This window comes from Notechis scutatus, chromosome 1 (assembly GCF_049901735.1).
Source record: "Notechis scutatus isolate UNSWTSFEM ecotype Mainland chromosome 1, rNotScu1.2, whole genome shotgun sequence".
NCBI lineage: Eukaryota > Metazoa > Chordata > Lepidosauria > Squamata > Elapidae > Notechis > Notechis scutatus.
In genome coordinates, this window is record NC_142009.1 from 4,235,096 (window position 1) to 4,260,656 (window position 25,561).

The 25,561-nt window shown below is 45.3% G+C and overlaps 1 protein-coding gene across 1 annotated transcript in view; it reads left to right on the top strand.

Annotated features, from left to right (window-relative positions):
- Positions 1–338: 338 nt before the first annotated feature.
- The window catches only part of LOC148132661 (active breakpoint cluster region-related protein-like), a 57,371-nt gene continuing 32,148 nt past the window's right edge, over positions 339–25,561 (top strand). The window contains exon 1 of the mRNA XM_087969364.1: positions 339–512. Within this exon, the coding sequence (XP_087825490.1) occupies positions 354–512 (159 nt within the window). The 5' untranslated portion in view covers positions 339–353. The remainder of the gene's footprint in view (positions 513–25,561) is intronic.

A 25,561-nucleotide genomic window follows, 5' to 3' on the forward strand; every position in this document is an offset into this window, starting at 1 on the left:
CCAGACTATTTGTTTGGGGAAACCGAGTCGGTGCTGGAGGGGTTAAGCCAGTGGGGAAGAGGGGGGTTGGGGGGGGAGGGCTGGAGACCAGAGGGAGGAACCTTGAGGCAAAGATTTCTCCGGCTGTTCCCGCATCAAACAGAGCGCGCATCTCGCCCGTCCAGGGATGGTGCGCACCGAGGCTTCTTCCAGAGGTGCTGCACTTGGTGGTCTTCTAATATAGCCCCTTCCCCTTTGAGATGGGCCCTGCTTCCTCCTCCTCCTCCTCCTCCTCCTGCTAGTAACTGAGAGGTTTACTTCTTGGAAGCGGTGGTTTTTGGGGTACTCCAACATATAGGGAGGAGAAAGCTGAGATGACGGAGGTTTTGGTGCAGCCGACAAACCTGTCCCGCCAACATGTGGACCGCTGCTCTTTGGATAGCCTGGAGGAAGCCCCCGCGGGGGGCAAGAGAGCCCCCAACACGGGCGCCAGGCTGTGGGGCAGAGTGCGCAGCAAGCTACTTCGAAAAGGTGCAGTGGGACTGGGGGGTTGCCTTCTTATTCCCTGGTGTGTGGGGGGAGAGAAGAGTTAGGAACGGATGCGCCCTTGCCGTACCGAGAATAAGAATTCGGGGGGAAGAGAGATTTGGGGTGCATTTGATCGATGGTTAGATAACGGAGGTGGAAATTAGAAGTTGAAAGATCATGGCAGCGTGTAAGTAAATAATATTATTGTCGCTACGTAAACTGACCCGGAGAATACACTGTTTACTAAGTACTTATGTGTGTGAAAGGAAAAATGTGTAACATATGTGTATATCGAGGGGGAGGGAGAGAGGGAGAAGGGGGAAGGGGAGAGAGAGAAGGAGAGAGGGGAGGGAGAGAGATGGAGGAAGGGAAGAGAGAGAAAAGGAGAGAGAGGGGAGAGAGAGAGAAAGAGAGAGGGGAGAGAGAGATGGAGAGAGAGAGAGAAAAGGAGAGGGGAGAGAGAGAGAGGGGAGAGGGAGAGAGAGATGGGAGAGGGAGGGAGAGAGAGAGAGAAGGAGAGAGAGGAGAGAGAGATGGAGGGAGGGAGGGAGAGAAAAAGAGGAGAGGGAGAGAGAGAGAAGGAGAGAGAGGGAGAGAGAGAGATGGGGAGGGAGGGAGAGAAAGAGAGGGAGAGAGAGGAGAGAGAGAGGGAGAGAGAGAAGGAGAGAGATGGAGGGAGGGAAGAGAGAAAAGGAGAGAGAGTGGAGAGGGAGGGGAGAGAGAGAGAGAAAGAGAGAGGGGAGAGAGAGATGGAGAGAGAGAGAAAAAGGAGAGGGGGAGAGAGAGGGAGAGAGGGGAGAGGGAGATGGGAGAGGGAGGGAGAGAGAGAGAGAGAGAAGGAGAGAGAGCAGAGAGAGATGGAGGGAGGGAGAGAGAAAAAAGAGGAGAAGGGGAGAGAGAAGGAGAGAGAGAGGGGAGAGAGAGATGGGGAGAGGGAGGGAGAGAGAGAGAGAGAAGGAGAGAGAGAGAGAGAGAGATGGGGAGGGAGGGAGAGAAAGAGAGGGAGAGAGAGGAGAGAGAGAGAGGGAGAGAGAGAGAAGGAGAGAGATGGAGGGAGGGAAGAGAGAAAAGGAGAGAGAGAGTGGAGAGGGAGGGGGAGAGAGAGAGAAAGAGAGAGGGGGAGAGAGATGGAGAGAGAGAGAAAAAGGAGAGGGGGAGAGAGAGGGAGAGAGGGGAGAGAGAGATGGGAGAGAGGGAGAGAGAGAGAAGGAGAGAGAGGAGAGAGAGAGATGGAGGGAGGGAGAGAGAGAGAGAAAGAGGAGAGGGGGAAAGAGAGAAGGAGAGAGAGGAGAGAGAGAGAGAGAAGGAGAGAGAGCAGAGAGAGATGGAGGGAGGGAGAGAGAGAAAAAGAGGAGAAGGGGAGAGAGAAGGAGAGAGAGGGGGAGAGAGAGATGGGAGAGAGAGAGAGAAGGAGAGAGAGAGAGGAGAGAGATGGAGGGAGGGAGGGAGAGAAAAAAGGAGGAGAGGGGGAGAGAGAGAAGGAGAGAGAGGGAGAGAGAGAGATGGGGAGGGAGGGAGAGAAAGAGAGGGAGAGAGAGGAGAGAGAGAGGGAGAGAGAGAAGGAGAGAGATGGAGGGAGGGAAGAGAGAAAAGGAGAGAGAGTGGAGAGGGAGGGGGAGAGAGAGAGAAAGAGAGAGGGGAGAGAGAGATGGAGAGAGAGAGAAAAAGGGAGAGGGGAGAGAGAGGGAGAGAGGGAGAGAGAGATGGGAGAGAGGGAGAGAGAGAGAAGGAGAGAGAGGAGAGAGAGAGATGGAGGGAGGGGAGAGAGAGAAAAGAGGAGGGGGAAAGAGAGAAGGAGAGAGAGAGAGAGAAGGAGAGAGAGCAGAGAGAGATGGAGGAAGGGAGAGAGAGAAAAAGAGGAGAAGGGGAGAGAGAAGGAGAGAGAGAGGGAGAGAGAGATGGGAGAGGGAGGAGAGAGAGAGAGAGAAGGAGAGAGAGGAGAGAGAGATGGAGGGAGGGAGGGAGAGAAAAAGAGGAGAGGGGAGAGAGAGAAGGAGAGAGAGGGAGAGAGAGAGATGGGGAGGGAGGGAGAGAAAGAGAGGGAGAGAGAGGAGAGAGAGAGGGAGAGAGAGAAGGAGAGAGATGGAGGGAGGGAAGAGAGAAAAGGAGAGAGAGTGGAGAGGGAGGGGAGAGAGAGAGAAAGAGAGAGGGGAGAGAGAGATGGAGAGAGAGAGAAAAAGGAGAGGGGGAGAGAGAGGGAGAGAGGAGAGGGAGATGGGAGAGGGAGGGAGAGAGAGAGAGAGAAGGGAGAGAGAGCAGAGAGAGATGGAGGGAGGGAGAGAGAGAAAAAGAGGAGAAGGGGAGAGAGAAGGGAGAGAGGGGGAGAGAGAGATGGGAGAGGGAGGGAGAGAGAGAGAGAGAAGGAGAGAGAGGGAGAGAGAGAGATGGGGAGGGAGGGAGAGAAAGAGAGGGAGAGAGAGGAGAGAGAGAGAGGGAGAGAGAGAGAAGGAGAGAGATGGAGGGAGGGAAAGAGAGAAAAGGAGAGAGAGTGGAGAGGGAGGGGGAGAGAGAGAAAGAGAGAGGGGAGAGAGAGATGGAGAGAGAGAGAAAAGGAGAGGGGGAGAGAGAGGGAGAGAGGGGAGAGAGAGATGGGAGAGAGGGAGAGAGAGAGAAGGAGAGAGAGGAGAGAGAGAGATGGAGGGAGGGAGAGAGAGAGAAAAAGAGGAGAGGGGGGAAAGAGAGAAGGAGAGAGAGGGAGAGAGAGAGATGGGGAGGGAGGGAGAGAAAGAGAGGGAGAGAGAGAGAAGGAGAGAGATGGAGGGAGGGAAGAGAGAAAAGGAGAGAGAGTGGAGAGGGAGGGGGAGAGAGAGAGAGAAAGAGAGAGGGGAGAGAGAGATGGAGAGAGAGAGAGAAAGGAGAGGGGGAGAGAGAGATGGGAGAGGGAGGGAGAGAGAGAGAGAAGGAGAGAGAGGAGAGAGAGATGGAGGGAGGGAGAGAGAGAAAAAGAGGAGAGGGGGAAAGAGAGAAGGAGAGAGAGGGAGAGAGAGAGAGAGAAGGAGAGAGAGCAGAGAGAGATGGAGGGAGGGAGAGAGAGAAAAAGAGGAGAGGGGGGAAAGAGAGAAGGAGAGAGAGGGAGAGAGATGGGAGAGGGAGGGAGAGAGAGAGAGAGAAGGAGAGAGAGCAGAGAGAGATGGAGGGAGGGAGGGAGAGAAAAGAGGAGAGGGGGAAAGAGAGAAGGAGAGAGAGGGAGAGAGAGAGAGAGAAGGAGAGAGAGCAGAGAGAGATGGAGGGAGGGAGAGAGAGAAAAAGAGGAGAGGGGGAAAGAGAGAAGGAGAGAGAGGGAGAGAGATGGGAGAGGGAGGGAGAGAGAGAGAGAGAAGGAGAGAGAGCAGAGAGAGATGGAGGGAGGGAGGGGAGAGAAAAAGAGGAGAAGGAGAGAGAGGGGAGAGAGAGATGGGGAGAGAGGGAGAGAAAGAGAGGGGAGAGAGAGATGGGGGGGTTGGGGTTAAGTCTGGCTAGACCTTGCACCAAAGTTGGGGTTGCGTAGCCAGTGGCTCTGTCTCTTGCACACACAGACACACACAGACAGTGTTTGCGGTGAACAAGCTTCCCAACTGCAAACCTTTGCTTTGTTTAACTTGCTTCGGCGTCCGTGCTCCTCCGCCAAGCAGATTACAGTTTCTCCCAGCGGATCCCGAGGGAATCCACTGCTGCCTCCCCGGCATCCAAACTTCTTCCCTGCTGCAGTTTTTGCTCTGCTGTTCAAGCAGGAAGGAGGTCTTTGTTTTGTTTTGTTTTAGACTAAGGGGGTCTGGGGGGGGGTGAGCGGAGGGGGATTTTGCAGCCGGAGGGGAGGAGTAAACTCGGGGGGGGGGGCAAGGTTGTGATTAAGGGGGACCCCCTTCTATAATCGTCAAAATCATTGCAGCTACTAAAGGTTGGATAGCTGGGGGTCTTAAGAAGAGAATTATTCCTCTTGCATAATAATCTGGCATTGATGGGCAGCTGCCGGGACAGCTGAGGTGGCGTAAATAAATACACTACATTTTGGGTTCGAACCCAATACAGAAGCCTGATGGTGGCAGATGAGGTTCTGCTGAAATGTCGCTACAACTTTAAAAGCACAACTACGATGACGTGGGAAAATACCCGAAAAAAGCTGAATACCATACATATAAATACCCGTGAAAACTTAAGAAAATAAATATTATATATATACATATACATATATATATTTCTCTATATCTATCATCTATCTATCTGTCTGTCTGTCCATCCATCCGCCTATCTCCATCCATTTCTTTCTTTCTTTCTATATCTATCTATCTATCTATCTATCTATCTATCTATCTATCTATCTATCTATCTATCTATCTATCTATCTATCTATCTATCTATCTATCTATCTCTCTATCCATCCATCCATCCATCCATCCATCCATCCATCTATCCATCTTGGCTGCCGTTCAGTCGGGCTTCACCGCCCAGGGATTGTGTAGAGAAATGACACAATCGTTTGCACTTTTGTGTGTGTGTGTGTGTGTGTAAGCAATTTCAGGGGCTCTGCTCCTCGTCTCTTGCGAACCGATCCCACCGTTCGATCTCTCTTTCCATCTTCCCCCAATTTTGCTGAGGGTTTTGGGGGTTTTTTTTTTGGATGGGTGGGGGGAATCTTCTTTGCTGGCCCTTTTCCCTTTGAATGGGACGGAGCCGAGGGGTGGGGGGAGTTGCGTGTTTGTGCGGGAGAGAGCCTTGGCGTGTTCGTAATGCTGCTCGTACCCCGTATTTCGAGATTTGCACGCGCCATTCGGAAAAGGAGAACGCGGTTTTATTACGTTTCTAGCTTTTTGCCCCGGAGAGAACAGAATGAGTGAGCTGGGAGGGACCTTGGAGGTCTTCTAGTCCAGCCCCCTGCTTAAGCAGGAGAGGCTATATACCATTTCAGACAAGTGGCTGCCCAGTCTCTTCTTAAAAATCTCCAGTGATGGAGAAGGAAGGGAAGGGAAGGGAAGGAAAGGAAAGGAAAGGGAAAGGAAAGGAAAGGAAAGGAAAGGAAAGGAAAGGAGGAAGGAAGGATGGAAAGGATGGAAGGAAAGGAAGGAAAGGAAAGGAAAGGAAAGGAAGGAAGGAAGGAAGGGAAGGGAGGGAGAAGGAAGGAAGGAAGGAAGGAAGGAAGGAAGGAAGGAAGGAAGGAAGGAAGGAAGGAAGGAAGGAAGGAAGGAAGGAAGGAAGGAAGGAAGGAAGGAAGAATAACTGAGTTGGAAGGGATCTTAGAGGTCTTCCAGTCCAACCCCCTGCTCAGACAGAAAAACCCCTGTTGAACAGGAAGGAAGGAAGGAAGGAAGGAAGGAAGGAAGGAAAGCAGAATAAAAGAGTTGGAAGGGACCTTGGAGGTCATCTAGTCCAAACCCCTTACTCAAGAGGAGACTCTATACCATTTCAGACAACTGCCTGTCCAATCTCTTCTTGAAAAAAGTCGGCTCGCAACCTTACGGGTGTCACAGAGTCGTGTGATCGTCGGGGTGAAAAACTATCCCCCAAGTCCCTTTTTTTTTTCGTGCCCTCGTAACTTCTTAACAGTCCCTTCAACGAAGTCGGCGACTGTCTCTAAATTCTTCAGTGTTAGCTTCCATATTTCCAAATTCACGATCGTGATAAGGTCGCTCCCTTATCTCCCTTCCGCTTTTGCTTCCCCTGCCTGACCTTACGCGATCTTCTTCCTCGTCGGGTGGGAAATCGTTCTGAAATTTTCTCCGCGGTTGCCATGCCTTCCTTCTGAATATTCATCCTTTCCCCCCCCGCTACCCTGGGGGGGTTGGGGTGGGGGGAGAATTCATCTGGCTAAAACCTGCAAAAGTGGAGGCGTCTTGTCGCATCTTAAGGGCGGTAATTAATCTTATGGATGGTAATTAATAGCGCTCTCTTCCTTTCCTTCCTCGCTGCAATTTCATCGCTGCATCTCTCGTGTGCTTCTTGACAGAGCCGAAGTTGAAATCTAGCTGAATCCGGGCGTTTTGCGATCAAATGTGGGGAAGGGTCTCCCAAATTCTGGTCAGGGGATGATGGGCCCTGGAGTCCAGGATAGTCCTCGACTGGGGGATGACCCTCGCTGAGATCGGAGTTTCCATGGATAAGCAAGGCTGTTAAGGGAATCGTAGCGATGTCCTCTCGGCCGTGGCCGTTAAGCGAATCACGAGGTTGTTTAGCGAATCTGACTTTGCTTATCCGCTGGGGGGCAGTTGCAAATGGCGGCCACGAGACCCTGGGATGTTGAAACCATCATAAATAACAGGCCGGTGGCCAAAGCACCCAAATTTTAATCATGGGACTATGAGGGTGTTACGATGGTCATAAGTGCGAGGACTGGTTGTAAGTCGCTTTTTCGGTGCTGCTGTAAGTTCAAACGGGGTTACTAAAGGAATGTTTATAAATCGAGGACTGCCAGGAATTGGCAAGCACCTGGCTGGGGAAGGCATATGATTTTGGGGAGCCCATAAAAATTGGATTTTTAAAATTCCTTATGCTTTTTCCACCCAGAGATGCAAGTGTAGGGTCTCCCACTTGGGCAGGGGGTAGACTAGATGACCTACAAGGTCCCTTCCAACTCTAATTATCTGTTTAACCTGTAGGGGGTTGAATTAAATGACCTACAAGGTCCCTTCCAACTCTGATTATCTGTTATTTGTTTAACCTATAGGGGGTTGGACTAGATGACCTACAAGGTCCCTTCCAACTCTAATTATCTGTTTAACCTGTAGGGGGTTGGACTAGATGACTTACAAGGTCCCTTCCAACTCTAATTATCTGTTTAACCTGTAGGGGGTTGGACTAGATGACCTACAAGGTCCCTTCCAACTCTAATTATCTGTTTAACCTATAGGAGGTTGGACTAGATGACCTACAAGGTCCCTTCCAACTCTGATTATCTGTTATCTGTTTAACCTATAGGGGGTTGGACTAGATGACCTACAAGGTCCCTTCCAACTCTGATTATCTGTTATCTGTTTAACCTGTAGGGGGTTGGACTAGATGACCTACAAGGTCCCTTCCAACTCTGATTATCTGTTTAACCTGAATGTGCAAAGAAATTGCATCCATACAATCCACGCCGTCTTGCTTAGGAAGGCAGGTAGTCCTTGACTTAACGACCACAATTAAGCCCAAAATTTCCATTGCTAAGCAAGAAAATCGTTATCTGAGGTTTGCCTCGCTTTATGACAGTTTTTAAGTGAATCACCGCAGTTGGGAAGTTAGGAACACGGTTGTTAAGCGAATCCGGCTTCCCGTTGAGCTTGCTTGTCGGAAGGTCGCAAAAGGGGATCATGTGAGTGACCCTGGGCTGCTGCGACCGTCATAAATACGAGTCAGTTGTGGGTCGTAAGTGTGAAAAACGATCATAAGTCATTTTTTTTCGGTGTTGTAACTTTGAAGTCGCTTAACAAACTGTTGTAAGTCAAGGACTGCCTGTGCTTTATTTATGTCTTTTCGCTTTTAGGTTATATTTAATCCTTTTAAGATTGTAAGCCGTGTAGAGGATGCCTGGGATAAAGCGAATACATTTTACAAACAAACAAATAAATTATCAAGCACAGGACCTCCCTGTCTAAGCAAGGGGGTTGGGCTAGAAGACCTCCAAGGTCCCCTTTCAACTCTGTTAGTCTATTTCTCTCTTTTTTTGGTTAAAATACGAAGCGGAAATTCTGTAGATGGTTGACAATCTGTTTTCCTCCCTCCCTATTTCATTTTAGACTTCTACATTTTTTATTTTTATCAGCTTAATATATATAATGCCAAAGTGCAAAAGAAAACAGTAGGAAAATAGGGGAGGAAAAAGGGAAGGGGAAAGTATGGAAAAGAAGGGAAGAAAGAAAGAAAGAAAGAAAGAAAGAAAGAAAGGAAAGAAAGAAAGAAAGAAAGAAAGAAAGAAAGAAAGAAAGAAAGAAAGAAAGAAAGAAAGAAAGAAAGAAAAAGAAAGAAAGAAAGAAAGAAAGAAAGAAAGAAAGAGAAAGTGAGACAGAAAGAGAAAGAAAAAAAACAGACAGAAAGAAAAAAAGAAAAAGAAAGAGAAAGGAGAGAAAGAAAAAGAAAGACAGAAAGAAAAAGAAAGACAGAAAGAAAAAAGAAAAAGAAAGAAAGAGAAAGAGAAAGAAAAAGAAAGAGAGAGAAAGAGAAAGAAAGAGACAGACAGAAAGAAAGAAAAAGAGAAAGAAAAAGAAAGAAAGAAAAAGAGAGAGAGAGAGAGAAAGAAAGGAAGGAAGGAAGAAAGAAAAGGCATTGACTTCCGACTCCCTTTGGGTACAGTAGAATAAGATAATAACATCAAATCTCAACTTTTTACTTTCACATCATAGTATATAAACAAGCCATTTCTAGAACAACAAACCTATTAATCGTTAAAACCCAACATCAAAGTTTCATGCTTCCCCCCCACACACACCTCGAGCACAAAAGTCCAGAAGCGGTTTCCAAATATTTAATTATAGATTTTTTTTTTGGAGTCCCTGTCCTTGGCTCCAGTGCCCGCATCCTCTCTCTTTCCTGGCCAAAAGATCCAGACAGTCCCATCTGTGCAAAAAATTCGAAAATAGCTCCGGAACGATACGCTCCGGGAGGGCATTTTTATTTTTCTTGCAAAGAAGCATCTGCTAACTGAAGGACTTTTTAGTTGGGCGCTTCCATTTTTCAAAGGGGGCGAATCCAAAACAGGGCGTGATCGAATGGACCCGCCGGGCTATGTGAGACTTTCTCAAAGGGGCACCGTTCACCCTGCCCAACCAAAGGGCGTCGAGTCAAGGTTATGGTTTTCCCCGTTGCAATGCACGGCTGTGAAAGCTGGACCTTAAGGAAGGCTGAGCGCCAAAGAATGGAGGCCTTTGAACTCTGGGGCTGGAGGAGAAGACACCCTTGGACTTCAAGGCCATGCAACTGGTCAGTCCTAGAGGAAACCCACCCTGGCTGCTCTTCAGAAGGCCAGATCCTGAAGAGGAAACTCAAAGACTTTGGCCACCTCATGAGAAGGAAGATGGATTCGCTGGAGAAGAGCTGAATGCTGGGAACGATGGAGGGAAGAAGAAGGAGAAGGAGAAGGAGAAGGAGAAGGAGAAGGAGAAGGAGAAGGAGAAGAAGAAGAAGAAGAAGAAGAAGAAGAAGAAGAAGAAGAAGAAGAAGAAGAAGAAGAAGAAGAAGAAGAAGAAGAAGAAGAAGAAGAAGAAGAAGAAGAAGAAGAAGAAGAAGAAGAAGAAGATGACGACAGCAGAGAAGGAGGGGGCTGGATGGAGTCACGGAATTGGCGTGAGCTTTAATGGACTCCAGAAGATGGTAGAGGACAAGAAGCCCTGGAGGAACGTTGTCCATGGGTATCGTGATGGGTCGGACACAACTAAGCAACTAACAACAACACCTTTCCCCCCTCTCAATGGAGTGGAGACCCTAGAAAAAGTGCAGAGAAGAGCAACCAGGAGGATGAGGGGACTGGAGGCTGAAACATATGAAGAACAGTTGCAGGAACTGGGCCTGGCTAGTCCAGGGAAGAGAAGGACCAGGGGAGACAGGAGAGCAGCGTTCCAATATTTGAGGGGCTGCCACAGAGTGGGGGGGGGTCAAGCTATTCTCAAAAGTGAAAGCAAGAAAGAAAGAAAGAAAGAAAGAAAGAAAGAAAGAAAGAAAGAAAGAAAGGAAGAAAGAAAGAAAGAAAGAAAGGAAGGAAGGAAGGAAGGAAGGAAGGAAGGAAGGAAGGAAGGAAGGAAGGAAGAAGAGAGAGAAAAGGGAAGGGGAGGAAGCAAGGAAGAAGAAAGAAGGAAAGGAAGATGAGAGAAAGGAAAGGGAAGGAAGGAAGAAAACAAACAAACAAATAAATAAATATGAGCAAACCATGGATGGACAGAAGACTTGCTTAGTTTAAGGGAAAGGAGGATGGGGTGACATGATAGCAGTCTTCCAATATTTCAGGGCTTGCAACAAAGAAAAGATGTCAAAAAGAGGTTGAGGCTCTGGAAAAAGTGCAGAGAAGAGCAACCAGGAGGGTGAGGGGACTGGAGGATAAAACATACGAAGAACGGTTGCAGGAACTGGGCCTGGCTAGTCTAGGGAAGAGAAGGACCAGGGGAAACAGGAGAGCATCTTCCAATACTTGAGGGGCTGCCCCAGAGAGGAGGAAGGGGTCAAGCTATTCTTCAAAGCAAATGGAAGAGAAGAAGGAAGACGAGAGGGAGGGAGGGAGAGAGAGAGAGACAAGAAAGAGAGAAAGAAAGACAGACATCTGAGCAAACCATGGATGGACAGAAGACATGTCTAGTTTAAGGAAAAGGAGGATGGGGTGACATGATAGCAGTCTTCCAATATCTCAGGGCTTGCGACAAAGAAAAGATGTCAAAAAGAGGTTGAGGCTCTGGAAAAAGTGCAGAGAAGAGCAACCAGGAGGGTGAGGGGACTGGAGGATAAAACATCCCGAAGAACAGGTTGCAGGAACTGGGCCTGGCTAGTCTAGGGAAGAGAAGGACCAGGGGAGACAGGAGAGCATCTTCCAATACTTGAGGGGCTGCCCCAGAGAGAAGGAGGAAGGGGGTCAAGCTATTCTTCAAAGCAAATGGAAGAGAAGAAGGAAGACGAGAGGGAGGGAGGGAGAGAGAGAGAGAGACAAGAAAGAGAGAAAGAAAGACAGACATCTGAGCAAACCATGGATGGACAGAAGACATGCTTAGTTTAAGGGAAAGGAGGATGGGGTGACATGATAGCAGTCTTCCAATATCTCAGGGCTTGCGACAAAGAAAAGATGTCAAAAAGAGGTTGAGGCTCTGGAAAAAGTGCAGAGAAGAGCAACCAGGAGGATGTGGGGACTGGAAGCTTAAAAGATGCGAAGGGTTGCAGGAATTGGATATGCCTCGTCCAATGAAGAGAAGGACTAGCGGGGACACGATAGCCGTCTTCCAATATTTGAGGGGCTGCCCCAGAGAAGAGGGGGGGTCAGATTATTCTCCAAAGCACCTGAAAGGCAGGACAAGAAGCAGTGAGTGGAAACTCATCAAGGAAAGAAGCAATTTGGAGTTAAGAAGAAACTTCCGGACAGTGAGAACAATGAACCAGTGGAACTACTTGCCACCAGAAGTGATGGGTGCTCCATCACTGGAGGCTTTTAAGAAGAGACTGGACAGCCCCCTGTCTGACATGATACAGGACCTCCTGCCTGAGCAGGGGATTGGACTGGAAGGCCTCTGTGGTCCCTTCCTTACTCCGTTACTCTGTTATCCGTGCTGGAAGACTAATAAATGATGAGTAACGACCTGAGGTGGGAGCATCTTTTAGAAGTAAGGAAAAAAATATATACCTTTTTTCAAATCCACCAAAGCACAGAAGGAGAGCATCTCTCGGGAAGGCAGGAGGCAGCAACATGTTCGGGCATGAAATGGCCCACTGGAATTGATGCACCTAGCAATCTTTGGAACAAAGCATGCTATTTATTTCTTGGCTTAATTAATTTGTTTGGAGGCCCATCATCCCAAATGATTCTGAGTAGCAGACAAAATGTCAAAGGATAAACAGTGAAAGTAAATGCAAACATGAACATATACCTGCCTCAGGCATGAAAGCTGACTAGGTGACTTTGGGCCAATCACCGAGAGATGGTGAGTTCTAATCCCGCCTTAGGCATATCCTTCTCTCTCAGCCCAACCTACCTCACAGGGTTGTTGTGGGGAAAAGAGGAGGAGTATTAGATATCTTCGCCATCTTGAGTTATTCATAAAAATAATAAAGGTGAGGTATAAATAAGAAAGAAGGAAGAGGAAAGGAAAGGAAGAAAGGAAAGAGAAAGGAAGGAAAGAGAAAGGAAGAAAAAGAAAGAGAAAGAAAGAAAGAAAGAAAGAAAGAAAGAAAGAAAGAAAGAAAGAAAGAAAGAAAGAGAGAGAACAGGAAAAAGAAACAGAATGAAAGGGTAAGAACAGAAATAAAAAGGAAAAGAAAGAGAAAAAAGAAAGAAATAGTGACAAAGAGTGAAAAAAGAGAGAGAAACAAAGAGAAAGAAAGGGTAATAACAGAAAAAGAAACAGAATGAAAGGGTAAGAACAGAATTAAATAGAAAGGAAAGAAAGAGAGAAAGAAAGAAAGAAAGAAAGAAAGAAAGAAAGAAAGAAAGAAAGAAAGAAAGAAAGAAAGAAAGAAAACAGGAAAAAGAAACAGAATGAAAGGGTAAGAACAGAAATAAAAAGGAAAAGAAAGAGAAAAAGAAAATAGTGACACAGAGTGAAAAAAGAGAGAGAAACAAAGAGAAAGAAAGGGTAATAACAGAAAAAGAAACAGAATGAAAGGGTAAGAACAGAATTAAATAGAAAGGAAAGAAAGAAAGAAAGAAAGAAAGAAAGAAAGAAAGAAAGAAAGAAAGAAAGAAAGAAAAAGAAGGAAAAAGAAAGAAAAGAAAGAAAAGAAAGAAAAGAAAAGAAAAAGAAACAGAATGAAAGGCAATGAGTAGAAACTCATCAGTGGGAAATCCAACCTGGAACTGAGGAGAAATTCTCTGCCGGTGAGAACTATTAACCAGTGGAACTCCTTGCCACCAGAAGTTGTGGGAGCTCCATCACTGGAGGTTTCCCCAAACAAATTGGATAGTCATTTGACCGGGATTGGTATATAAGTTCTCCTGCTGGAGCAGAAGGTAAGACTAGAAGACCTCCAAGGCCCCATTCCAGCCCTAGGATTTGTTTTGCGCTAAACAACGGAGAACGACTTACGAAGAGGAAGAAAGCACCTCTTCACAGCCACACCTTGTGCCTTTCTCTTCCACGCCTGGCTGCCTCGAGGGCGACACAGCAGCCCCGGAGCAGCTAAAATCCAGATTTCTGGGGCTTTTGCAACCTCTTTGCGATGGAAGGAGCCTCTTTGCTTTCCCTGCCCAGTTTGGAAATTCTCCGTTTTTGCAGCTGCCTGCTTGGCACTGGCTCGCTTGGGGGAGTGTGGGGTGTAGGATGTTGTTGGCCTTGGTGTGTTTCCTCTTCTCCTAGTTGCAAACAGCTGGAATGGAGTAAAGGCTGGTTGGAAGAATCAGGGGGTAGAGAGGCTGGGGGGGGGAAGCTTTTCTCCCTGAGGGAGGGGCTGCAGGCCCAGGACTCTCCAGGGTTGCTGTTTGCTTCACCTGTGGAACTCCAGCCTGCTGGAAGGACTGGAGGACCAGGGAGAAGAGCTCAGGCTTCGCTCCGGTTTCCCTATGGAGAAGGGAAACGGAAGCGGGGGGAGGAGGAGAGGTGAGAGAGTAAACTAGAATAGAAGTTGGAATAAAAAAGGGTAAGATAGGATAGGATAGAATAGAGAACAGAACAGAATAGAAATCAGAATAAAATAGAGGAGAGGAGAGGAGAGAACAAAATAGAATAGAAATTGGAATAAAAATGGTTAGGATAGGATGCAGAACAGAATAGAATAGAAATTGGAATAAAATACAGGAGAGGAGAGGAGAAGAGAAGAGAGAACAAAATAGAATAGAAACTGGAATAAAAGATTAGGATAGGATACAGAAGAGAAGAGAAGAGAACAGAACAGAATAGATTAGAAATTGGAATAAAGTATAGAAGAGGAGAGGAGAAAGAAAAAAGGGAAGAGAGAACAAAATAGAATAGAAGTTGGAATTAAAAAGGTTAGGATAGGATAGAGAACAGAACAGATAACAGATAATCAGAGTTGGAAGGGACCTTGGAGGTCATCTAGTCCAACCCCCTGCCCAAGCGGGAGACCCTACACCATTTCTGACCGAGGGCAGCCCAGTCTCTTCTTGAAGGTCTCCAGGGATGAAGCTCCCACAACTTCTGAAGGCAACTTCTGTTCCATGGGTGGATTGTTCTCCCTGTCAGAAAGTTTCTCCTTATTTCCAGGTTGAATCTCTCCTGGATCAGTTTCCATCCATTCTTCCTTGTCTGGCCTACAGGCAGAACAGAACAGAATAGAAATTGGAATAAAATAGAGGAGAGAAGAAGAGAAGAGAACTTGGAATAAAATAGGAGAGGAGAGAAATTGGAATAAAATACGATAGGACAGCACAGAATTCTGTTCTATTGAGTGACCGTTTGAAACTTTGAACAGTCACTAAACGAATGGTGGCAAGTCGAGGACCCCCCTGCACCAAAAACAGTGGCTCAGGTTCTTGTCGAAGCCCCCCCACTCCCCCATTAAGGGACCCTTTGTTCTTCCCAATTGGTTTTCAAGTTCTGTTTTGCAGAAAGACAACCGTCTCCTTTGGGAGAAAAAAAAAAAGAGGGATTTGTTTTGTTTTGTTTTGCAGGAAGCCAAGATCAGTCAGGGACTACACACAGCACACACACACACACACACATAGCTCACACACACACACACACACACACACACACACACACACACACACACACACACACACACACACACAGATTCCCTGGCTCACAGCTGTCCCTATTTCTCTCTGCAAACCAAGTATCCTCTCCAGATGTAACCGATCCGTTGTTTCGTCGGCCGTCTGGGAAAGGAAACCCATAATGGCTCTTGGGGAGAATGGGATCCCCCTGATGCCACAGATCTCCTCGGGGTGGGGTGGGGGGCATAGGATCTGACAGGTGCCTGGCCGTACAATTTAGGGGGTGCCCGAACCTCGAGAACAGCCCCGGGATCTGCCCGTGAACATGCTTCATTGGAGAATCTGATTTATAACATACCCGGGGGAGGGCGGGGGACAGGATCACAGGTGTATTAGTATGATTTGATTGCTTATTTCTACCCTATGACTATCATTAAGTGTTGCACCTGATGATTCTTGACTCTTGACGGATGTCTCTTTTCTTTTATGTGCACTGAGAGCATTTGCACCAAAGACAAATTCCTCGTGGGTCCAGTCGCACTTGGCCAATAATTCTATCCTATCCTATCCCATCCTATCCTATCCTATCCTATCCTATCCTATTTTCTATTCTATTTACTATTCTATTCTTTATTCGATATTCTATTCTATTCTATTCTATCTATCTATTCTATTCTATTCTATTCTATTCTATTCTATTCTATTCTATTCTATTCTCAATATATTCTATTTTATTCCACTCCATTCTAATTCTAAATAAACATTCTACTGTACTCTACTCTACTCCCTTCCAATTCTGTTATCCTATCCTATCCTATCCTATCCTATCCTATCCTATCCTATCCTATCCTATTCCTATTCTTTATCCTGTTCCATCTCATTCTATTTATATTCTTTTCCTACATCCTTCTATTCTATTCTATTGTACCCTATGACTATCATTAAGTGTTGGACCTGATGATTCTTGACCCTTGATGAATGCATCTTTTCTTTTATGTGCACTGAGAGCATTTGCACCAAAGACAAATTCCTCATGTGTCCAATCCCCCTTGGCCAAGAAAAGGAATTCTATTCTATTCTGTGAATTACATACGCCAGAGTTGGCTTCGTTTAGGTTAATGCCGGCATGTGGCTCCTAATAAATCTTTTGAGGTTTTTTTAAAGCTTGGCTCGAGGCTCATCATTTAATTAGGGCAATTGTGGAAGCCTGACATATTTGAGGGTTCTGACTCAGGTTGCGTCGAAGAAATAAAAATGAGACCCAGATAGTGGTAAAGGAAAGAAGAAATGATTTATTCCTAACAGCAAGGAATTCACCTTTAGGGGCAGTTGCAGGGAAATGGGGCACGGCGACATACTTAAAGTTTGAGAAGTTTAGAAGTTTGAGAAATTTGAGTTTGAGAAGTTTACTCTACATGCTGATATTAGGGGTGACACTTGAGAGGTGTGTGTGTGTGTAGGTCACCTATGATGTTCATTTTTGCGAACATTCAGTTCCGCTGGGAGACCTAATTGAATTAACTCTGTTTGTGTTGACAGACCTTATCCTTTGATATGTGGATTAGGTCTGGGTAATTTGTTTGGGGTTTTGAAGGAAGTTTGGATCAAACTAAGGAGAAATTTCCTGACAGTTAGAACAACTAACCAGTGGAACTAGTTACCTCCAGAAGTTGGGAATGTTCCCACACTGGAAGTTTTTTAAAAGATGTTGGATAACCATTTGTCTGAAGTGGTGCAGGGTTTCCTGCCTCGGGTAGGTGGTTGAGCTAGAAGACCTCCAAGGTCCCTTCCAACTGTTATTCTATTCTGTTCTGTTCTGTTCTCTATCAAGATTGTCCCCATTTGCTCTTTTTACTGGTTTAATCTAGTTTCAGCTCATCTATGATGTTTATTATTGTGAACATGCAGTTCTGTGGGAGAACTAATTGAATGAACTCCATTTGTGTTGACAGACCTCATCCTTTGATATGTGGATTAGGTCTGGGTAACTTGTTTGGGGTTTTGAAGAAGTTTGAATCAAACTAAGGAGACATTTCCTGAATGTAAGGACAATTAATCAGTGGAACTGCTTGCCTCCAGAAGTTGTAAATGCTGCAAGACTGGACGTTTTTAAGAAGAGATTGGATCACCATTTGTCTGAAGTGGTGTAGGGTTTCCTGCCTAAGCAGGGGGTTGGTCTAGAAGACCTCCCAGGTCCCTTCCAACTCTGTTATTCTATTCTATTCTAATTTCTATTCTATTCTATTCTAATTTATATTCTATTCTATTCTATTCTATTCTAAAATTCTATTCTATTCTGATTTCTATTCTATTCTATTCTATTCTATTTTCAAATTCTATTCTAAAATTCTATTCTATTCTATTCTATTCTATTCTATTCTATTCTATTTTCTATTCTAAAATTCTATTCTATTCTATTCTATTCTAAAATTCTATTCTATTCTATTCTATTCTGATTTCTATTCTATTCTATTCTATTCTGATTTCTATTCTATTCTGATTTCTATTCTGTTCTATTCTATTCTATTCTATTCTAAAATTCTACTCTATTCTATTCTATTCTATTCTATTCTAATTTCTATACTATTCTATTCTATTTTCAAATTGTATTCTAAAATTCTATTCTATTCTATTCTATTCTATAGATTTTCCCCGTTTGCTCTTTTTACTGGATTAATCTAGCTTCAGCTCATCTATGATGTTTATTATTGTGAACATGCAGTTCTGTGGGAGAACTAATTGAATAAACTCCATTTGTGTTGACAGTCCTTATCCTTTGATATGTGGATTAGGTCTGGGTAACTTGTTTGGGGTTTTGAGGAAGTTTGAGTCAAAGATTTTTCCCCCATTTGCTCTTTTTACTGGATTAATCTAGTTGCAGCTCGCGGACAAGCATTTCCACGGGAGAACTGATTGAATAAACTCTGTTCGTGTTTACCAACCTTATCCTTTGATATGTGGATTAGGTCTGGGGAACTTGTTTGGGGTTTTGAGGACGTTTGAGTCAAACATCTTCTCTTGTTTTGCTGGATTAATTTAACTTCAGCTCATCCTCAGTTATCACCTCTTGGAGATGCTGGTTTTCAGTCCAACATGGATTTTGTTAAGGTTTTATAACAATATAAAGAATAAAATATATTTTGATATAAAACTTTTCCCAGGGGGGAACCCCAGCAGCTTAAAAATATGTTCCTGGAGGTTAAGCCAGGATGACTTTCCAGGACTTCTAAGAATCCCAGAAAGGAACAGATAGAGCCTGGAGGTGGATAGAAGAAAACATCTGTTTTTGTACGTCAAGAGTCCAGATGTTGCCGTTTGGCGTGTCCAGGACTAAGCGCCGGATGTTCTGTTTTTGGGATCCATGGTGGCAATTTCTTTCTTTTGTTTATTTTTATTTTCTTTCTTTCTTTTTCATTTTTTTAAAAAAAATTATTCAAAACATTAAAATACGAACTCAAAAAAAAAAAGGAAATAGAAAACTAGGCAAGGCTACACAGAGGAAAAAATACGCATAAAAAGTAAAAAGAGAATGGTATATATATAAATTGCTTACCCTAGTTGAATACAGATAAAACTATTTCAAAACTAATAATAATTCTGCCCCGGGCAAAGCAGGCATACAATCTATACATTTCTACAAATTGTTGTAGAAGGGGAACTTACCAAGTTTGCAGATGATACTAAGCTGGCAGGAGTAGCTAACACCCAAGAAGATGGGCTCAAGATCCAGAGGGATCTTGACAAACTTGAACCCTGGGCCCTATCTTACAAAATGAAATTCAGTGTAGAGAAAAGGAAAGTCCTACACTTAGGCAAGAAAAACCAAAAGGACACGTGTAGACAGGGTGAAACCAGGCTCAATAGCAGGAACTGGGAGGGGGATCTCGGAGTCTTAGTGGACAACCAGCTAAATAGGAGCCAATGTTGTGCAGCAGCAGCCAAAAAAGCCAATGCAATCTTAAATTGCGTTAACAGAGGGATACAATCGAGAGCAAGGGAAGTACTAATACCACTCTACAAAGCCTTAGTAAGACCGTACCTAGAGTACTGCATCCAGTTTTGGTCACCACACTATAAAACAGAAGTTGAGACTCTGGAAAGAGGGCAGAGCAGAGCAACCAGGATGATTTAGGGTAAAACATACATTGCAGGAACTGGGCCTGGCTAGTCCAGGGAAGAGAAGGACTAGGGGAGACAGGAGAGCAGTCTTCCAATATTTGAGGGGCTGCCACAGAGAGGAGGAAGGGGTCAAGCTATTCTCCAAGGAACCTTTGAAGGCCAGACAAGGAATAATGGATGGAAACTGAACAAGGAGAGATTCAACCTGGAAATAAGGAGAAACTTTCTGACAGTGAGAACAATCAACCAATGGAACAGAAGTTGCCCTCGGAAGTTGTGGGAGCGCCATCACTTGAGACCTTCAAGAAGAGACTGGACTGCCATTTGTCAGAAATGGTGTAGGGTCTCCCGCTTGGGCGGGGGTTGGGCTAGATGACCTACAAGGTCCCTTCCAACTCTGATTATCTGTTATCTGTTTCTGATTTCTTCCATTTCCACTGCCACCCGTCTCATTTCAACAATTCCAGGTGGCTTTATGATTCGAAATTAATGCAATGATATTAAAATGATAAAAAATATTTTGTTTTATGTTTTTGAAAGGTTGAACATTGACTGCAAGTACACAATGTTAATGCAATATTGGTTTTTTTAAAAAAAATTCAATTATATAGAATAGGAAGGATGTGAGTTTGTAGTTTTCTGATGCATAATGTACACTGAAGATGGCATTTAATTTCATTGTATGAGGTGCAAGCATGATAAAGAGAATTAAATTAAATTAAATTTGGACCACAGTATCTTAGAAAATCTGCTTTTGGAGTTGTGCAAATGGGTTGTGTGGGTCAGCTTTGAAAATGTGCGAAATAGTACCGTGCACCAAACAAACCATGGTTAACCATAACCAGGTTTCGGAGGTGGTAGGAATGCTCCTTCCCTGAAGTTGCAGGGGCGTTGTGTGCGTGCTTTATCCTCGGCAGTGATATTGTGGGTCCATGCTGTTGTGTCTTGAAATGTTGATGCCAAACCATGCCAAGATGCAAAGAGTTTCTCCCAGCCTTTGAGGAGGGTTGGGGGGGGGGGAGGATGCACTAAACCTCTGAGCATGTGCAGAAGGCGGATCCCCGGTCATTTGCCTCCAGAAGTTGTGAATGCTCCAACACTGGAAGTTTTTAAAAAGATGTTGGATAACCCTTTGTCTGAAGTGGTGTAGGGTTTCCTGCCTAGGCAGGGGGTTGGACTAGAAGACCTCCAAGGTCCCTTCCAACTCTTGTTATTCTATTCTATTCTATTTCTATTCCATTCCATTCTACAGTATATTCCATTCTATTCTATTCTCTATTCTATTCTATTTCTATTCTGCATTCTATTTCTATTTCTATTCCATTCCATTCCATCCCATTCTATTCTGTTCTAATTTCTATTATGCATTCTATTCCTATTCCATTCTATTCCATTCCATTCTATTCTATCTTATCCTATTTCTATTTCTATTCCATTCCATTCTACAGTCCTATTCTATTCTATTCTATTCTATTCTATTCTATTCTATTCTATTCTATTCTATTCTATTCTATTCTATTCTATTCTATCCTATCCTATCCTATCCTATCCTATTCTATTCCATTCCATTCCTCTATCCTATCCTATCCTATCCTATCCTATCCTATCCTATCCTATCCTATCCTATCCTATCCTATCCTATTCTATTCTATTCCATTCCATTCCATTCCATTCCTCTATTCTATTCTATTCTATTCTATTCTATTCTATTCTATTCTATTCTATTCTATTCTATCCTATCCTATCCTATCCTATCCTATCCTATCCTATCCTATCCTATCCTATCCTATTCTATTCTATTCTATTCTATTCTATTCCATTCCATTCCATTCTATTCCTTTCTATTCTATTCTGTTCTGTTCTGTTCTGTTCTATCCTATTCCTTTCTATTCCAGGGTCGTACGTGCGAGGGCTGGTTCCTCAGTTGCTTTTTTGTAGTGACCTCAAACCATCGTTTAATGGATGGCCATAAGGTGAGGACTACCTTAGGTTACAGCAGACTTACAACAGTTCATTTAACAGATTACAGATAATCAGAGTTGGAAGGGACCTTGTAGGTCATCTAGTCCAACCCCCTGCGACCGAAGTTACAACAGCGCTGGAAAAAAGGGACTTACGACCCGTTTTTTTTTCCATGACCATTGCAAGCATCCCCCCTGGTCACAGGTGGATGTTTGGCATTTGGTTCCTATTTATGACGGTCGCAGCCCCCCTACCCCCCCCCTGCCCCCGCCCTATGCTTTTCAAGCTGAGGATGAAGCGGGTGGTCCCGCAAGCCAGGATGTGGGCCTAAGCCCCACTCTAACCAGGTTTTAATCAGGCTACCTTCCTCAGGGCTTTGTCCTCTCGTTCCAGATGGCAACGTGGGAGATTTTGTTGTAAGGCCCTGGAAAAGCGGGGGAGAAGCTGCACATGGGATTTGTGGTGGCTGGGAAACAACGAAAGGTGTGGGGCAGCCAGCCTGGGGTGCAGTGGCCGTGCTGTAAACCACCCCCCCCAAAAAAAAAGAAGAAATAATCCATTGTTTGTTGCAGAGGCCCAGCTGGCAAAAAGGCAACAGCTGTCTTGCGCACTCCGAAAGGCACATAATCCAGGGTGTTGTAACATACCAGCTGTGCAGTGGAAAAGCGGATTCTGCATTCTGGGCAATTTGGGTTAAAACCCCAGTGCTTATTTTGGTGTGTCAAGTGCAGCTATAATCCTTGGGGGGGGGGGGGCGACACGTGTGTTTGTGTGTGAGAGAGAGAAAGAGATTGAGAGAGAGAGAGAGAGAGAGAGAGAGAGAGAGAGAGAGAGAGAGAGACAGACAGAAAGATAGAAAAGAGAGAGATTGAGAGAGACAGAGAGAGACAGAAAGAGAGAGAAAAAGAGAGAGAAAGAGAAAAAGATAGATTGAGAGAGAGAGAGAAAGAGAAAAAGAGAGATTGAGAGAGAGAGAGAGAGAAATTGAGAGAGAAAGAGAAAAAGAGAGATTGAGAGAGAGAAAGAGAGAGATTGAGAGAGACAGAGACAGAAAGAGAGAGAGAAGAGAGAGAGAGAAAGAGAGAGAAAAAGAAAAAGAGAGATTGAGAGAGAGAGAGAGAGAAATTGAGAGAGAAAGAGAAAAAGAGAGATTGAGAGAGAGAAAGAGAGAGATTGAGAGAGACAGAGACAGAAAGAGAGAGAAAAAGAGAGAGAGAAAGAGAGAGAAAAAGAAAAAGAGAGATTGAGAGAGAGAGAGAGAAAAAGAGAGATTGAGAGAGATTGAGAGAGAAAGGAGAGGGAGAGAGAGAGACAGAAAGATAGAAAAGAGAGAGATTGAGAGAGAGAGAAAAAGAGAGATTGAGAGAGAGAGAAAGAGAAAAGAGAGAGAGAGAGAGAGAGAGAGAGAGTCAGAGTCCATGAAGGAAGCCGGATTTACTTAACGAACATGTTCCTCACATAAGAACTGCAGTGATTCATTGAACAACGGTGCCAAGGACGGTCGTAAAACAGGGCAAAAGTCACCTAATGGCTGGCTCGCTTAGCAACGGAAATGTTGGGCTCCGCTGTGGTCGTAACTCAAGGATTTACGTGCAAAGGCCGTTCTCTAACCACTTTTTAATCCAATTTGTTTTGGCGCTTTGGTTAAACAAGGAAGGGGCTCTCCGTTGGGAAAGAGCGATTGTCTCTGGGGGACTACAGCACCCATCATCTCTGTCCACCGGCAGCTGGGCGGGAATCAATGGGAGCTGTCGCCCGAAGCCTTTGGAAACAAGCAGATAGTAGAAGGACTTTGGGCCTGCGGAGAGTTGGGCTTGGATGTGAAAGTCAAAGAATTGGCTTCAACCAAATCACTAGAGATTGTCCTTGACTTGGAAAAGTCCTTTGTCTGAAATGGTATGTCCTGCCTGAGCAGGGGGTTGGACTAGAAGACCTCCAAGGTCCCTTCCAGCTCTCCTCTCCTCTCTTCCATTCCTATTCCTATTTTTCAAAGCACCTGAAGGCAGGACGAGAAACAATGGATGGAAACTTACCAAGGAGAGAAGCAACCTGGAATTAAGGAGAAACTTCCTAAGAGTGAGGACAATTAACCAGTGGAACAGCTGGCCACTAGAAGTTGTAGGTGCTCCAACACTGGGGATTTCTAAGAAGAGATTCGACAGCCATTTGTCTGAAATGGTGTTGGGTCTCCTGACTGAGCAGAGGGTTGGACTAGAAGACCTCATGGGTCCCTTCCTTCTCTTCTCTTCTCTTCTCTTCTCTTCTCTTCTATTCTATTCTATTCTATTCTATTCTATTCTATTCTATTCTATTCTGTTGTAATTTCTATTCTATTCTAATTTCTATTCTATTCTATTCTACATTCCAATATTCTATTCTATTCTATTCTATTCTATTCTATTCTATTCTATTCTATTCTATTCTATTCTATTCTATTCTATTCTATTCCCATTCCTTTTCTCCAAAGCACCTGAAGGCAGGACGAGAAGCCACAGGTAGAAACTAACCCAGGAGAGAAGCAATTAAATTGCAATTAAGGAGGAATTTCCTGACAGAACAATTAACCAGTGGAACTGCTTGCCACCAGAAGTTGTGGGTGCTTCCATCACGGGAGGTTTTTAGGAAAAGATTGGATGGCCCTTTGTCTGAGATGGTATAGGATCTCCTGCCTGAGCAGGGGGTTGGACTAGATGACCTTCGAGGTCCCTTCTCAAGTCTGTTAATTTTGCATTCCTGCTGGATCTCCTTGTCCTTCGGGTCTGTTCTCAGGAGACTAACCCAAAATGTTGGCCTGGTCCTCCTTCAAAGCAGGCCCGGAGGAGGCTTTCCAGGAACAGCCTCGCCAGCTCTCCTGGGGGAGGGGACCGTCAGCCGTCCTCGGGGCCGTGGGGACATCGTGGCCTTTTGGGGTTTATTTTTGGAGCTTTCTCCAGAAATATCTCCCAAGCACTTTCTTGGAAGGCCTTGCGACGGGTTTCTCTTTCGCCCGTCCTTAAGACAGAATATCCTTGGAGCCCCAGCTTGGAGAAGGAAGGAGGGGCTCAGCCCTAGGCTGCAGAGATTGGAGGGAGGGGTGTTCCTGCAGCTTGAATTTAGGCAGTCCTCGACTTACAACCGTGCATTTAGCGATCAAAGTGACAACAGCACTGGGGGGGAAAAGTGATTTACGACAATTTTCCCACACTTAAGGCCCGTTGCAGGCACCCCTGTGGTCACACGTGATCCAAATTCAGGCGCTTGGCATCTGAGCTGACTTCCTATTTATGATGATCTGGGGCCACGTGATCCCCCATTTGCGACCTTTGGACGAGCAGAGTCCATGGGGGTGCCAGATTCACTTAACAACCTGTGTGTCAGGGTTTGTTGTGGTTAGCCGGCAGCAGGTGCGGACGGCTGAGGAGAGCGAGGACTCAGATGAGGGCCCAGGACCATTAGGGAGTGGACTGCTGCCTTCAGAGATTGTGGGGGCTGGCAGCAGCCATGAGGTTCCCGAGGAGCCTGTGCCAGGGGCACGTGCAGGAAGGATTACTCGGAGAAAAGAACCATTACAGCAGCACAGGCAACTCGGGAGTAAGGCTGCAAGGTAATGACCCCTCCTTCAAGAAGATAAAAGCCAGCTGTGAATCGGACGTTCTTTGCAGGAAGCAAAGAACGTTTTGAAACTCGAGCCTCGTGGATATTACAGTATCTTAATTTGGTATTTGAAGACTCTCGTGTTGTGAAATATTTGTTGTCTGTGATTTTTGGTAGTCTCTCACAGTTTTGGCAAGGTTTGTGCTTATCAAAGTTAATTAGTTTGCAGCAGCCTTTTAACCGGAGATTCATAAGAATCATTAAAAGGTTTCTGTTCCCTTTGGTTCGTGTTTGTTTTATTGGAAAAGGGTTTGGGTCAGCCGATGACTGCCAGCCTGCCCTTGGCCCCGTCTCTGTCTCTGACGCAGAGCCCTCGTCCAAGCCTTCCCCAGCCTCCTGACTACCGTCCGACTCAGCTGCCAGTTCTGCCAGCCACCGGCAGGCCACATCCCTCTTTCCTAAGACAACACTGCAGGGGTGGAGGGTGGAGTTTAGTCCTGCCACATGATACAAGAATTCCGTGACTTACAACCATTCGTTTTAGTGACCGTCCGAAGTTACAACGGTGCTGAAAAAAAGTGACGTAACGGACGTTTTTCGCGCTTGCAACCGTTGCTTCATTCCCAAGGATCATGTGATCAAAATTTGGCTACCGACTTGTGTTTACGACGGTCGCAACATTCCCGGGGTCACGCGATTCCCCTTTGGCGACCTTCTGACGAGCCAAGTCCGTGGGGAAGCCGGATTCACTTAACAACCGTGTGACTCACTTAATAACAGCAGTGATTCTCTAAACAGCGGTGGCGAGAAAGGTTGTAAAATGGGCCAAAGCTCAACCATGTGACTCACTTAATAACGGTCTCACTTAACAACAGGAGTTTTGGTCTCGATTGGGGTCGTATGTCCAATACAGGGGTAGTCCTCGACTTACGACGACAATTGAGCCCCAATTGTTGGTAATTGGCAATGGGTGTTTCCAAACGGAGGCAAAAAAATGGGGCTTTTGTGTACAAGAATTGTGTCTTTCAGATGTGTACAGGAGGTCCTTGACTTAATGACCACAATTGAGCCCCAAATTTCCATTCTTAAGTGAGACAAGTTATTAAATGAGTTTTAATCCCATTGTGTGACCTTATCTTGCCACGGTTGTTA